The sequence below is a fragment of the Panthera pardus genome, unplaced genomic scaffold (genome assembly GCF_024362965.1).
Source record: "Panthera pardus isolate Hobbes unplaced genomic scaffold, ASM2436296v1 HiC_scaffold_8, whole genome shotgun sequence".
Taxonomy (NCBI): Eukaryota; Metazoa; Chordata; class Mammalia; order Carnivora; family Felidae; genus Panthera; species Panthera pardus.
Window position 1 is genome coordinate 53,804,495 of NW_026527013.1, and position 16,275 is coordinate 53,820,769.

Here is a 16,275-nt window from a genome sequence, read left to right on the forward strand (position 1 = left end):
TCATTTTTCAAAGCAGAAATTTTAAGCCAAAAACAAACAAGGAAAGAAAGGAAAGCGGGGAGGGGAGCAACACTCCCCCCACCCCCCAGTGGTGCCGTTTCTGCGTTCTTTCAATGCTGACTGGACTGTGTTTTCCTATGCAGTGTCAGCTCCTCTGTCTGGTTGTTTACCTGTTCCTGTTCGTGCTTGTAATGCTCACTTATGTTTCTCTGTATAACTTGTGATTCCAGGGCTGTTTGTCAACAGTGTACAAAAGAATTGTGCCTCTCCCAAGTCCAGTGTGACTATCTTCTGGGTGGTTTGATAGTATTTTTTAAAGTATTACATAATGTGGGGTGAAATAGAACTGAGGGGGGTGGACAGGGGAGAAACAAAGACCACAAAAATAAAACCCAACTCCTCTCCTTCTCCCCCCCAGACTCAGATTAAAGCACCCCCCCCACCCCCTGCTTACCTCCATGAGTGTGCTTGGGATCTTCAATGAATTGTGCTTTTTGCTTCCTTTCTGCATGACTAGGGTAAATAGAAGTTTAAGAGATTTTCAAGGTCTAATTTCCATAGCTTCATCCGTTGAATCTGAAGGCATCCACCTTTTTCTCCATTTGCTAAAAATTTGGTGCAGTTTGAGTTTATGTGAATAGGCTGGCTGTGCCTGTAGAGCTCTTGTGTTTTTAGTGATGACATGAAATATAAAGAACAAGCTATTTCCAGGAATGTGTTCTGTATTTTACATCGAAGTGTACCTTCTTTTTTATTATTAACTAATTAGCTATGAGATTAGACAAAAAAAAAAAAATGGGGCCGCTGATGTGCAATATCAAAGTGAACTTGTGAGTATTTTCTGTGTGTTGATCTCAGTCCCCCTAAGTTGTTTCTTCTTTGTTGCTGTTTCTGAATTGGCCATATTATGCGCTTCTGTGAAACTGAGGCTGCTTTTTATTCCCCAAAGCTTGACCTATGTACAGAGATGATTCTGTAGTGATTTTGGACATAGGATGCAGGAAGCTACTGAAAGTCTGAGAAGGATTCAGCCACTGTGCTCTTGGCCTCTCCCTAGGCATCATGAGACCAAATAAAAAATGTCCCATTTCACAGAGCGGGTACACTGGTACAGAAGTCTGAGGTGGACTCCTGCTTTCATTTCCAGCTCTGACAAGAGCCCTCCAGAAGTCAGAGAATGAGGGTTTTTCTTTTTCCTGGGAAGAACTGTCTCCAATTTTAGCTTGTGTGTGTTTGGGGCAGAAGCTCCACAGCCATGGCTCTTGAAGAAACCTTACCAGTTTGCCCTCTTTCCTCTGACACACAGTTCCTGGGCAGTGATGAGGCAGGTATTTAAAGCAGGCCTCGGCTTCAGTGCCTCCTCCTGCCATCTCCTAGCCAGGTTGGGATGGGCACTGAGTGGTCTCCTCTGGCATGATGGTCCATGGGAGATCATGCTAGCAGTTTGCATTTTAGAGAAATGCTTCTAGCTCTACTTTCACATTCCTCTCACTTCTATACTGACATGTTACTGTTCTGGATTCCAGGTCGGAGGAATAAATAGTGCCGATAGTATGATTTATGTGTCCAGGGGCACGTGCCCCAGTTTCTCCTTGGGTTGCTGGCAAATTCTGAGGCTACAGGGAAATGCACTGAGTGTGAGTGTTCTCATCTGTGACCCCTCCCTTAGATGATGGTGGTGATGGTCGATCTGTTGTAAATATATACACATATGCATTTACGCACTTCCAGGTGGGTTGCATAAGAATCAGGTCCTTAAATACCTCCCAATCTGATGAAATGGTAGAAAGGAATAAAGCAACATTTCCCAGAATGGAGGAATACCTTTTATTTATTTTTTACTTATTATTTATTATTATTTTTTGTCCAAGCAGTGAGCTGATAGTGGTGTTGCTTCTCTGCATGTTATCAGTGTGAACATCTAGGTGCTTTTCATGTGACATTTGTGAGCCACAAATACAAAGTTGCCATTTGAATTCAGTCAGGCTCCAGGGTGGCTTTAGCCAAGGTCTCTCAGGTCGGGGAGAAACTGATTAGGGCTCCTACTGCCAAATGCAAGCAGGCAGCGTATCCTGACTATTATGTGCCCTCAGGCAGCATGCTAAGGAACAACTCTGTGGCCTGGGGGACATCCGTGTCACAGTATAGGATTGCTGTTCAGGTGTTTTGTACCCATTTCTTTTCTGATGTTGTCCCCTTTTTTTGTACCGATCCAGCTGGGAGAACCTCAGCCAATGCTGGAAGAGTGATTTAAGTACCTCTCTTTTGTGACTCTCTTGTACAGCTTAATGTGCAATAAAGGAAAAGTTATATCTGTCTTCAGTGTTAAGTTGTAAAGTTTCTGGCTATTCAAGCATCTCTGTACAAGTGGGAAAGAATTCAGGTTCCTGGTACAAGAGGCTGAGCTATCAACCTGCTGTACTTTACAAGAAAAGGCTATAATACAAACGATGCCAAACTTTGGAAGAGGCAGAACTGGTTAACGTGGAATATGCTGATCTTTCGTCTTCATCTTCACTGGTTATCTGATTTGAACTTGGAACTTCAAGTTTTCAATGCAAAACTCCATTTCTTTATTCCTTTATGTATTTATGTATAACTAACCCTGGTATTTACTGGTAATTGATAAAGTGGAGCCCATGCCATGTGGTAGGGAGATGGGCTGATGATCATGGGTGCACAGTGTTGTAGATGTATAAATCTGCCTCTCTAGAGGGTATGGGTATTCTGGTGTTTCTAGGAAACTAAGTTACAACACAACTCTTAGCTTCTCCTGAGTTTCTAGAAGCCCACTCCTTACAGCGGGCCCATGAATGTGGACTCTGGGAATGAGACTGAGAAATTGGATCTCTCCGACCAATTATGCATCATTTCCACTAGTCAGTATGCACTGATGGGGACATCTTTTGACTTTTGAGTACAGGAACGCCCTTAGCAAAATCTGAGCAATCAGGTATCACACTTACTGCCTGACAAGCCCCAGAGGAAGGATGGCCTTTTTTTCTCTCCAGGCCACCAGATGGTTTTCTGTCTCATGCTGGGAGAACAGTATCCCTACCCTTTGGGGGGCAGGTGGGGCTCTTTGCCAGATGGTGCCCACAACATCCCCAGGGGAGCATAGGACTTGGGTTTCTGGAAAATTTCCACCACATACATCTGGGAGGGAATGGAGCCCCCTGAGGATGGTACTAAGGGGCAAAAGAGCACATGGAAACAAAGGATTGACCCTAGTCATGTGCATGGGCTAATGTTAAAATGAAGCTCTGGTGGGGCGGGGCGTGACAATCAGACATGTGCAGGTCAGGAGCCGGACAAAGACCAGCTGGGTAAAACCATCACAAGTCTGTGATCATCAATGGTCATAAAGCACACGATGCTTTTTGAAGAACTTTCTGGTCCATTAACATCTTTGAAACACTACCTGAACACTGTCTGAAAGACAACTAAGACTAGGGGTTACTTTTTAATAGTTTTATGGTTGTAAACACCAAGGTGCAGAGTAGTTTGCTGACTTGCTCAGGGAGTCACTAGTAGACTCTGTCTTGGTTTTTCTGACGCCCAGCCCTGTGCTCTTTCCACTGCCCTGTACTATGTCTGCTGCGTGGAACTCGAGGCCTTCTAGGCCTGCATGGGGTGGGTTGCCCTATACCTAAGGAACCTCTGGAGAGGAGGGTTGGGCTCCCTGTGGTCTGGGAGGATTTCTGTAAAAGAGCTTGCCTCTGAAGGGCTGCTCCTGTCATGGTTTCTTCCCTGTCCTGACTTCTGTGCCTGAGGGGCTGTGTCTCTGAGGTGGAGCTAGTGGTGGTTGGATGAATGGGGGAAGCCAGGGACTGGCTCTGGAGCCCTTCAGAGCCTCTGGGTGGCTTCTCATAATAGAGCTTATCCTTTTGGTAATTAACTAACCCCACCCCATAAGACGTAGATTCTAATAAGGAAACCCTTTGATATGGTTAAATTATGAAGTTTTTCTTGTACTGAACCTAGGGGGCCCTGGGCAACCCCAAGGAATGCAACCCCCAGGCAAGGTGCTGCCTCCACGCCGGCCTCCCCCTGGACCATCACTGCCACCTTCCTCCTCTTCCTCCTCCTCCTCTTCTTCCTCCACCACCCACGGAGATGCACCCTCCAGCAGCAGCTCCCTGGCAGAGGTCCAGCCACCCCCGGCTGCTCCACCACAGAAGCCCCAGCCTCACCCACAGCTCAAGTAAGAGACGACTCAGCAGCTCCTTCCCCTCTCCCCTTCCTGCCCCTCCTCACAGGACTTAGGCTTCAGAGCTGCTAGAAAGCACCTTCAATCAGGCTTCCTTCTACAGATATTTTTGTGGGGCTTTTTTGGGGTTTTGGTTCTGGGTTATTTTTTTGGTTGGGGGCATGGTTGGGGTTGATCAGGGAGGGTAGGAAAGAGGGAAGTGAAAGTCTAAGGTCTAGCCAGAAGTACAAACCCTCCCCTTTCTTCCTGGGGAATACCAACAAGGCAGAGTTACTGCCCCCTTTCCTATTCTTATATTAGCTTAGGGTTGTTGTTTCTTTCTCTTTTTTTTAAATCCTGTCTCCCACTCTTTTTTTCCATTCCTTTTCTGTGTGTGTGTCTCTCTCTCTTTCAAAATTAAAAAGAAAAAAAAAATCCTCTTTCCTGCCTCTGACTCACAGTTTAGGGTGTGCAATCAGCAAGCCTGCCCAGAAGGAAAAGGGGGAAGTAGTTAAATCCATTTCAACTTTTTACCTTCAGCTTTGTCAGAAGGAGCTTGGTTTCTGGTTATGGTCAGAGGAGGGCCCAGATAGATACCCCGAGGAACTCCATCTTCTTGGGCTTCCTCACTCCGTAGAAGCCCTCACCACACTGCCCTGCAAGCCGTCACCACACTGCCCTGCTTCAGAGGAAGAACTGAGGGCCCCTAGAAAACAGTAATGCTGTACTTGGGATAGACAGCATCTAGGTGAGGATGGTGGTCAGTTCTACCCTCTTCCCCAGAACCAGAGACACCTCTCCGTACTGTCCCCAAATAGACCCCTGTCATCACTGCAGCAGAGACAGCTGTAGCCTTGTGGGGATGGGAGTGACCCACCAGTGCTTCTCAGAGTGAGGTGATTGGAATCTTCAGGGAGGGAGGAAAGGGAGGCACTTAGAGATAGTCTAGGCATTGTAGAGATGAGTAAACTGCTCAGAGAGATTTGGTTAATTTTCTTTTTCAAAACCACTTTGTCAGTTAGTAGCAGAGCCAGGATTAGGGTTCAGGTCATCCAGATAACTGCTCTCTCTAGGTCTTTCAGCCCTCATGACTGGAGGGGCATCACCCACTCCTGCTCCCCAGCTCTAGCTGGTGGCACATTTCACATCTCACCTGCCCCATAACCTCCCCTCAATACGATTGTTTTCTGCGTGCTGACTTTTAAAATCTCTCCTGCCTTCTCATTAGCCAACTCTGGCCCCAGTCTGAGGGCAGATCTTTGGGTTGCCACTGCCTTTGGGCTGAAATATCGAATAGAGCCAGCCTCTGACAACAGGCAGGAGGCTTATACGTGGTGCCCCTGGCTGTACATGCAGAAGAGGGCCCCCTCCCAGAGGCAAGCATGTTGGGGCTCACCCCCAACCCTAATGAAAGACAGGCCATTTATTTACAGTCACTGCAGGAGAAAAACTGCTCACACTCTGTAGAAGGGAATTTCTGGGTCTGCACCCCAAATTTCAGGGAAGACTGAGAGTTCTAAGACACCAGGAGAAGAGTTCTGCAGCCAAAAACCATCAGGATAGAGACACAGTGAAAGTCAAGGAGATATGATAGACCACTAGAGTTATCAGATCTCATATCTTCTCAAATGCTGGGCTTGGTCTCCCCTTGACCTTCTTGCCTTCACAGTTTTTCTCTCTGAATCTCTAGTCTCTCAAGGGAAAAATTCCTCCCTAAAATGTGTGATTTGGGTTTGTAATTAGAAAACCCAATATGTATCCACATATACACATATGTGTCCACCTGGTATGTTTCTCTTTTGCCCCTGGATTCCCTGAACCCCACAGACCTCATATCAGGGCTCCTCCAAGGAAGGCCATAAGGGCGGTCATGTCCATTTTAAGAACAGATAAATTGAAACATTTGTTTATTCCAAGTTTACTTGGAATGAGAGAAAAAAGCAGAGTATAAAGACCTCACAAATGAGAAACCGAGTCCCAGAGAAGCACAAGAGTGCGAGAAGGGCAGATCCAAGACTTTGACTCAGGTCTTCTGATGACTTCACCACTTGACAGTTGGTGGGAAAGAGAGTGCAGAGTCTAGGGTCCCCTAGTTGCTATATTTCATTAGAAGGGAAGGGTGTGAGATTCCTAGATTAGTCCTTACCAAGTAGGGACTCTGAAATGTAACCTGTGGGCCCTTTAGTTCAGCATTAAATAAAAGGAACAGATGAGTCACACTCCTTCTCCTTCTTTCCCTTCTCTCTCTTTTCCCCTTCTCCCTCTCTCCCTTCTCTTTTTCCCCCTTCTTCCTCTCTCCCATGCTGCCCCCATCCTTTCCTGTCTTAGCAGCACTGAAGGTGAGGGTAATAGCACAGGGGCCTCCCTGGGGCTTGGTAACACTCCACTGCTGGCTTTCTCCTCCATCACCCTGGTCTCCTTTCGGGGGGGAGTGGGGGTTCGGTTGTGTATCCTCATGTCACCCTCCTTCCCTGCCTCACTGGGAACACCCCCTCTCATGTTCTCTCTGGTTTTTATCTTCAAGCAAGTCGCAGTCCCTGACAAATGCCTTCAGCTTCTCTGAGTCCTCCTTCTTCCGGTCTTCAGCCAATGAGGATGAAGCCAAAGCGGAGACCATCCGGAGCTTGAGGAAGTCCTTTGCCAGCCTCTTTTCAGATTAGCTCTCCAGATACACTGGGGCACCTAGCCCACCGGGAAAGGCATCTGAGACATTTGACAATAGTCAGCCATGCTTGGTGGTGATGTCCCATGACCTTGATGTGTGTGCCCCTTCCTCTGCTCTGTTGTGCTAAGTGATATTGTGTAGCTTAGAAAAGACGATGTGAAACTCTCAGGGCAGGTGCCTAACCAGGAAAGGGTACCTGACTTCAGGTAGAATAGAGCTGTTTTCCTATAGTCCTGACAGCTTCCTCTCAGGTCATCATTCGCTGTGAGTTTAGTGGCCTTATTGTGATAGTGCCATCATGTCTTACTCTTCTTCATGAAACCAGAATTCCCTTCACTGAGAACTCTTGGTAGCTTAACCCAGCTCAGATGCAGTGCTAAGCATGCCCCCCGCTTTAGTCAGTGCTGCCTGTTTAGGGAGCATACACCTACCCAAAAATGCTCTTGTCTCTAAGTGTTAGGAACTTACCCACACTTGGATCCTTTGTCATACCTGTTCACTGTTTGAAACACACCTGCCCAGCACAAGACATTCCTCCACCACTATCATGGTAAAGTACCTTTAGTCTGTTGATTCTGGAGAGAACAGATCTACAGCACTCCCCGCCCCTTTTCTCTCCTCTGGAGAGCAGTTCTTATGTGCGTGCTGCAGTGATCTTGAGCTCTGAAGCTGCACTGTAGAGAATGCATGCCACTGTAACAGCAGTATGCCAAGTTTTGTGTTCATCTCCAAATAAATGTTAAGACCTTTGGTGTAATAAAAGCAGCAGCATTAACCAGCATTTGATTCAGCCATGAGGTCTCCCCTAGGCCACCCTTTTGGTTGAGAGAGTGTATGTGAGGCATATGTGTGTGCTTGCAAGTGTAGGGAAGGGAAAAGTCCAGGAGAGTGAAGCTGTTTGTGCCAGTATGTTTGTGAATGTGCTTATGTGTGAGTGACTGTTTGCAAGTGGTTGAGAGTATGGCTATCCTTTAGATGCCACTTACGCTGGGCCTCCTGACACCTCCCGGTGAATGTTTCCTGCAGGACAACTGAACATTCTTCAGTAACTCAGCATTTCCACCAGTTTTACTGAATTTTTAGCCTTTCTAATGTGCATAGGACCCTGCTCCTGGGGCAGTCAAGTTAGACCTACTTGTCTGGTCCATCAAGCTCCTCAGCTAAAACCCACATGGTGGTACCAACAAGGCTGGACCCATCTGCTCTGATGAGTGGAGTCCCACAGGCCTGGCCCCAGGCATCCGAAAGAGGCCTGTGATTGAGGGTGGGCTCTGAGGGACTTCACTCTGGCTTCTTCAACAAGAGTAGGTTCCCGAAGACCACAAGTACTGTGAAGATAAACTCAACATGTGCACTAATAAATGGAAATCAGTATATTAACATGATATCTATATAATTTCCTACACATACCCATCCTAACTCAGCAAAATAGCTTTCAGCCAAATGCCACTATCTTGCTAACCCTCCTCACAAGCAGTAGATGCTGAGAAGGCAGAAGGTGAAGTTGTCTGACACTAGTGTCGCCTTTCTAATTCAGCCCATGATTTCAGGGTTCAAGGATCCAGAACGCTACCTTCTTCTTACACTTAAAAAACAAGAAGTAGAACTTCCCACTGAGTGACCCCTGGGAGTGTGGGGGCATGGCAGCCCTCCTCCCTCAACAACACACATAACTAGGGAACAAACTATTAACAAACTAAATAAAAAGGTGGGGGCAGGGAACTCCCTATACTCCAGGGAATTGACCTTCAGGGTTACTTCTATATCCAGCAAAGAGTCTGCCACTTGTAGTCACTTATGTCCCTCCTGATTCTAAAAATATTTAATAGGATGTGTTAATTAATCAAAAAGCATTTATTGAGCACTTGCTATGAGCGTAAACATTGTGATGGAGTCAAAGAAATATGTACCAGCACTTTCATAGTGCTTACTAAGTTTCAGGCACAATTCTAAGTACTTAGCATATATCAATTCATTTATTCCCTCCAACAATCCTATATTATGGGTATTGTTACTATTTTACAAATGAAGAAATGGAGGCACATCCAGATTCAATAACCTGCTCAAGTTCACCCAGCTGATAAGCAGTGGAGCTGGGATTTGAACCCACACAGTGTAGCAGTATAACTCATGGCCTGGACAGCTTTGCTGTATTATTTTTATTTTACCTGGCAAAGGAAACAAGATGTAGTTTTACTGAATGGTACATAATGTGAAAGCAAAATAAGAAATACACACAAAAATTCTTTGCACCCATACCTTCCTCCTTCCTTTACCTTCTATCAGTTGGCCCCAGGGAGCAGAGGGGTGGGAGAAGGTTGGAGAACTTATCAGTGTTGACCCCCCATCCTAGAACCATGAGTAACACACACAATATATCTTATTCTGATTGAATATAGTTATGGTTCTTAAAAAATTACTCATTCTTTCACATGTGATGTCAGACCAAAAACCACAAGTGGCTTATTTAGAAAATGAGTCAGCCAGGAACTGCTAGGGTGACAAAAAGGGGAGGCATTTACTATAGGTCATGTAGCACCCTGGTCCAAAGGACACATGGATTCTATTCAACTCTTAGTAATGGAGTGGGGCCAGAGGTGGGGGAGTTCCATTTTGAAACACCCCTCTTGGTACGTAATAAAGCTGGCCCCAGAGACTAAGAAATTTGCCACTTGCAACAATCAGTAAATATTTGATGAATACCATGGTTAAAAAATGACCTAAGGGTTGGTGATAGTCCACTATAGATCTTGAAGCCTTCAGTCTGCAGGCCAATTGTGACCACTCTACAGCCATCTCTGCAGCTGACGGGGATTCCCTACCCACATCTTTACCCCAAAGTAATAGAGATAGAACACTTCATCCCTACCACATGGAACTCCCCATATCCTTGGGTCAAGATGAATTAATTCTGTTTATGTATTTGTTCAAAACTCTTTATTGTATACTTACCAAGCTCAATACATTTTGTAGGAAGAATATAAAAATGAGTTAAGCAAAGATTCTGCTCTCATAAAGTTTACCATCCAGTAGGGGAGGTAGCATATATACAAATATAAAGAAGAAAGTGGCCAATGTCATAAGACAAATGCAGTCAAAATGTTAGTTTGGAAAAAAATTAAGCTTGATAGGTATTGGTGAGGATATGGGAGACAAAACTCTCACACACTGCAAGTGGGAACATATGTTGGTACTGCCACTTTGAGGAACAATTTGGCAATATCTAATGCACAAACCCTATAATTCAATAATTTCTAGACATTCATTCTAGAGAATCTCTTGCACATGTACTCAAGGAGGCAAGTAAAAGCATATTAGCTGCAGCACCATTTGTGCAAAATAGAAACAACCAACTTTCTGTCATGGGGGAATTAGAACATAAATTGTGATTTACTCATAAATTGGAATACCGTATAGAAGTTAAATAAAAATATTTGAGGAATCCAGTTAAGTTCAGATAAGATACGGAAGGAGTATGAAAAATATGAGTGAAATAACAGTAAAATGGACAAGTAGTAGGTGTTATGGGAGTGGAGCATACCTGTAGCTTGGGTGTTCAGAGAACGGGGCACCTTACTAGTGAGCTGTGAGCAGCCCACAGGATGAGGAGACGTGGCCACTGGGAAAATGGGGTGAGCACACAGAATGCAGTCACTGAATTGTACAACTGGAAATTTCATCTAGTTCTGTCCTCTCATTTTACAGATGAGAAAACTGAAGCCCAGGCAACTTAAGGAACTGGCCAAGGTCATGAAGAAAGTTAGTAATAGCAGTAATGACTTTTAGTCCTAGGTGCCTGATGGGCCATTAGAGACACTGTCCATCATGAGATAAATGAATGGGTTTCATTTCCAGGAGCCCTCCTGGGAGGAAGAGGCTTACAAAGCATTTCAGAGGCCAGGAAAGAAATGGGATGAGACAATGCTGGGCCACAGGAAGAGCCTGGAATCAAATATGGGTTTAAATCCTGTGTTTGCTAATTGTTAGCTAGTTGACTTTGATTATAGCTTTTCTATAATCTGAGGAGATTATTTTAATAATTCAATAAGCTAAGTCTCTTCAGGAAATGGTGCTGGGAAAACTGGACAGCTGCCTGCAAAAGAATGAGCCTGCACCACTTTCTTACACTGTACACAAAATAAACTCAAAATAGATTAAAGGCCTAAATGTGAGAGCTGATACCATAAAATTCCTAGAAGAAAGCAGGCAGTAATTTCTCTAACATTGGCTACTGAAACATTTTTCTAGATATGCCTCCTCTGGCAAAGGAAATGAGACAAAAGCCAAATTAAACAAGTGAGACCCACCAAAATAAAAAGCTTCTGCACAGCAAAGGGAACCATCAACAAAACAGAAAGGTAATCTACTGAATGGGAGAAGATACTTGCAAGTGATATATCCTATAAAGGGTTAATATTCAAAGTATATAAAGAACTTACACAACTCAACACACACACACACACACACAGAATCCAATTTTTAAAAAATGGGCAGAGGATCTGAATAGGCATTTTTCATATACAAATGGCCAAAACTCATGAAAAGATGCTCAACACTGCTAATAATTAGGGGATTGCAAATTAAAACCACAGTGAAATACCACTTCACACCTGTTACAATGGCTAAAATCAAAAACAAGAAATAAGTGTCGGCGAGGATGAGGAGAAAAGGGAAACCTCGTGCACTGTTGATGGGAATGCAAACTGGTATGGCCACAGTGGAAAACAGTATAGAGTTTCCTCAAAAAATTAAAAATAGAATTACCATATGATCCAGCAATTCCACTACTGAGTATTTGCCCAAATAAAATGAAAGCACTAATTCAAAAAGATATATGCACCCCTACGTTTATTACAGCATTATTTACAATAGCCAAGATAGGGAAGCAACCCAAGCATCCATCAGTAGATGAATGGATAAAGAAGATGTGGTCTATATATACTATGGAATATCACTCAGCCATAAAAAAAGATTGAAATCTTGCCATTTGCAACAACATGAATGGACCTAGAGGGTATAATGCTAAGTGAAATAAGGGTCATAAAGGGGTGCCTGGGTGTTTCAGTCAGTTAAGCATCCAACTCTTGATATTGGCTCAGGTCGTGATCTCACAATTTGTGGGTTCAAGCTGTGCATGAGACTCTGTGCTGATAGTGTGGAGCCTGCTCAGGATTCTCTCCTCTCTCTTTGCCCTTCCCCCATTCATTCTCTCTCTCTCTCTCCCTCTCTCTCTCAAAAGAAAACTTAAAAGTCAGAGAAAGACAAATACCATATGATTTCACTCATGTGGAATTTAAGAAATAAGACAAATGAACAAATGAAGGGAAAAAAGGAACAAACAAAAACCAGACTCTTTAAACAATTTTTTTTTAGTGTTTATTTATTTTTAAGAGAGAGACAGAGCACAAGTGAGGGGAGGAGCAGAGAGAGAGGGAGACCCAGAATCTGAAGCAGGCTCTAGGCTCTGAGCTGTCAGCACAGAGCCCAGCGTGGGGCTGGAACTCACAAACTGTGAGATCATGATCTGAGCCGAAGTCGGACGATCAACCTAGTGAGCCACCCAGGTGCCTCAGAACAGACTCTTAAGTACAGAGAACAAACTGGTGGTTGCCAGAGGGGATGTGGCTGAGAGGATGGGTGAAATAGATAAAGGAAATTAAGAGTACACTTATCTTGATGAGCACTGAAAAATATATACAATTGTTGGATTATTATATTGCATATCTGAAACTAATATAACACTGTATGTTAGTTATACTTGAATAAAAAAATAATTAAATGAATTAATTAATCTAAAGTCTGTTCTAACAGTGGTTGGCGTATGAGAGGATCACAAGAAATCCTCTGCCTCATGAAGAGAACACCAGTGGAATCCCCCCTTGGCCAGGACTCCTCCAGAAGCAGCTAAAAAAATGTCAGTCGTGCTTTTCTTCATCTCCTGTAACCAGGTGGGCCTCTAGGGCAATTTCAGCCCATTAGATGCCTTTTCCTAGGGCTATGTCTTTTTAAGATTAAGTTGGTTATATTGAGTTGAGGGAAGACACCTGAAGGGCAAATACTGCTGCCCTAGGCATCCATCCCACTAGCAATGAGCGTGCACACGCACACACGCACATGCACACACACAGCCAAAACCACTGCAGCTATGGAAATGACCACACAAACCCCAGATGACTTCTAATGGGCTAAATTTTAGACACTCATACTATGTGATCATTCCTATAGTGGTGTGGTTTCCTTCAAACAATTCCTTTGGGAGCCTAAACATTTATTCCAACAAGCCTGTTGCTTATGCTCAGAAAATGGTTCCCCTCAGATCTGTAACCCTCAAATTTGAATTTCTGTGATTATTGGAAGATCAGGAGTTCATTACCTGGGAAAATACAGATTCCCATGCAAACTGTCCTGCATATTGCACATTTTGGCAGGTCCTCAACACACACAAAAAAAATAGTTAAGAATCATTGTTTTAGGGAGTGAATTTTGATTTAAATAAAACACTTAAGGGGTGCCTGGGTGACTCAGTCAGTTGAGCTCCTGACTTTGGCTCAGGTCATGATCTCGAGATTCATGAGTATGAGCCCCATGTTGGGCTCTCTGCTGACAGCTCAGAGCCTGGAGCCTCCTTTGAATTCTCTCACTCTGCCCCTTCCCTGCACGTGCTCTGTCTCTCAAAAAAATGAAATAAAACGTTAAAAATTTTTTAAACATTTAAAATTCTTTTGGGGTCAACTCTCATGATTAAGGTAGATCACATATAAGGTTCAAAATAAAATGTAACTATAAATTAATGAGATAAATTTGTGTAGTTTATAAACTGGTTCTGAAGGAAACTAATCCCATTAAAGGAGTCTCATATGTTTGGAATTATTTCTCTTTGAAATAAATGTCAAGCCTCATCAAGATTCCTGATTTTGTCAGAGAGACGATGCATTTCAACAGGCAAATTCTATTGTTTGTTAAAAATAACCTTATTACTATCTAATTCTCAAGCCAAGCACAGACTACTTTCAGAATAATGTTTTTCTCCTCAAATACTCATAATCACCATCCCTTACATTTGTATAGTATTTTACAATTTATATAGCACCTTGCAATTTAAAGGCACTTTACAGTTTATAAAGCACTGAGTCTTCTATATTTTTGTTAGATTCTCACAACAGCCCCATGAAGCTATCTCATTACATGTGATTTCTGAGTGAGCTTTGGACTCCCACTTGAAAGGTACTCTTCCTTCTACAAATCTCCTTGGACTTCAAAGCCTGTTGATTGTAAACATGTAGGGAAAATAATGCAATTATTGATTCTGTCTGATGTTACTTCCCTATTCAACACCATATCACTTTTTGAGAACTTGCTTTCTTTCTTGGATACTGATGTAGTCACACACACACACACAAACACACACACATTTGTGCTCGTCCATTGGTCATATTTTCAGGTATCTTTTTTTTTCTCTTGTTTCATGGTCCATACTCCCCAGCCTGGCACCTTTATCAAGCAAATAACCTGAGAGAGAAAGGGGAGGAGGGAACACCAAAGAGCTGTTCCAGGGAACCCATGCCATGTGTATATAAATGTTCCCCAGGGAATGCCACCCCTCTCATTTTCATCCACTTCCATATCCATATATATCTCTTTTGACAAGAGTATCCACCCTTCAGTTAAGTCCTTCACAACAGAAAGCCACAGCCATCCCAGTGAATCAGGTTAAGTTCAGTGACCACCTAACAAACCCTGGTTGTTCTAGATCCAATTCTTGAGTAAGGGGCATTATTAGCTCTGTTGGATTACTGATGAGATGAAACAGGTTTGGATTCTTGGATCCACTCTAGAGCTAATGGTAATGGTAATGATAGAGGGTTGAAAGACTGTGTCCAAAGGAGCCCTATAGATGGCTCAACCAAACCTGACTTATCCATACTCTGAAGACCTTCAAACCAACCCTGAGATCTGAGTGGCTTGATGAGTAGACTGGAATGACATTTGGGCTGCTCATTTGCCTTTGGAGTTTCACTGAGCTAACACGCTATAACTCCTGGGATCTAAAGACACTTTGGGTTTGAATATTTAACACTAAAGCAGTGAGCGGTCAATAGATTATTTCTTCTTAAAGACTTTTCCTCTATTCTGTCTCCATAGCTATTATTCTGGGGTAAGACCTTTATTCATACCTCTTATTGTTTCAGTCTCCTAATTGGTCTTCCTGGTTTCAACCTCTTGCCTATTTCTGCAAGGTACACTTCTTTTAAGATCTGTGATTATCAAAATCTTTCAGTGGATTTCCAGTTAGAGAGTGGAACCCTAATTCTTTATCTTGGTAGTTAAGCCCACCTAGAGTCTGGCCTCAATTTAGCAGGGAGGCATTACGTCTATGGTTAAGTATTTGGGCTTGGGGGTTAGACAAATCTGGTTTCAGTGGGGGTTCTACCACTTGTTAACTGTGTGACCTTGGGCAAAATGACTAAACCTCTCTAAATCCTAGTTTCATTACTTGAAATGATTGTAGTTGTAATAGTACATATGTATGAGATAATGCATGTAAGGTGCTATGTGCAGGTATTGCACACATATAAAGAAAATTCTAACACATTTTATTTATCATTATTATTGTTTTTCCACCATATCTTCCCCATATTTAGTTGTAGCTAAGCTGATGTAGCTGTCCTTGTTTTTGCATTCTTCCTCTATATGCTCACTTTATTGGTTTTTTGGCGATCTTCAGCTCCTTAAAAATTATTTTTTTTCTCTTCATTACTTGTCCAAATCATGCATATCCTTCAATACCCAGCTGAAATATCACCTACTCCATGAAGCATTTTTTTCCACCTGAGTAGTCTGTGGTTGTTGTCTCTCCTTTAAACTCTTAGAATACACTTATTGTTTCTACTACTTACATAGATGTTTTGCAAGTTCACACAATTTTATTAAAATGTGTATATTTATTTCATCTCTTTGTTCTATTCATATCTTGAACTCTTGTTGATTTTTTTTATGTTGAATTATTTTCTTCCACTTTTCATCTATCAAAGTCTATGTTTTAGGCTATTCTGAACCAGATATTTTTCCCAACATTGTATTTTGAAAATTTTAAGATACACAGCTAGTTGAAGTAATTATACAGGAAATACCCTTATACTCACTACCTATATTCCACAATTCACATTGTATTATGCTTGCTTTATCCCACATCTATCCACCCCTCTATGCATCCAACAATCAATCTTACATTTTTAATGCATTTCATAGTAAGTTGCAGACATCAGAACAGTCACAAATCATGACACAAATTAGCTCCATCTGGTGAAGATTTTGAGGATCTACTTTATCTCCTGGTTTTGTAGATGAAAAAACTAAAGACCTAAGATATTAAGCAATTAATTCAACATTGGTTGGTTAATCATCAAGTATATACTGATCA

The 16,275-nt window shown here is 42.8% G+C and overlaps 1 protein-coding gene across 1 annotated transcript in view; it reads left to right on the top strand.

The window, feature by feature from the left end:
* SYN2 (synapsin II) overlaps positions 1–7,635 on the top strand; it is a 196,111-nt gene extending 188,476 nt beyond the window's left edge. Inside the window, exons 12-13 of the mRNA XM_019428129.2 lie at positions 3,985–4,204; positions 6,714–7,635. Of these exons, the coding sequence (XP_019283674.1) occupies positions 3,985–4,204; positions 6,714–6,849 (356 nt within the window). The 3' untranslated portion in view covers positions 6,850–7,635. The remainder of the gene's footprint in view (positions 1–3,984; positions 4,205–6,713) is intronic.
* Positions 7,636–16,275: the final 8,640 nt, after the last annotated feature.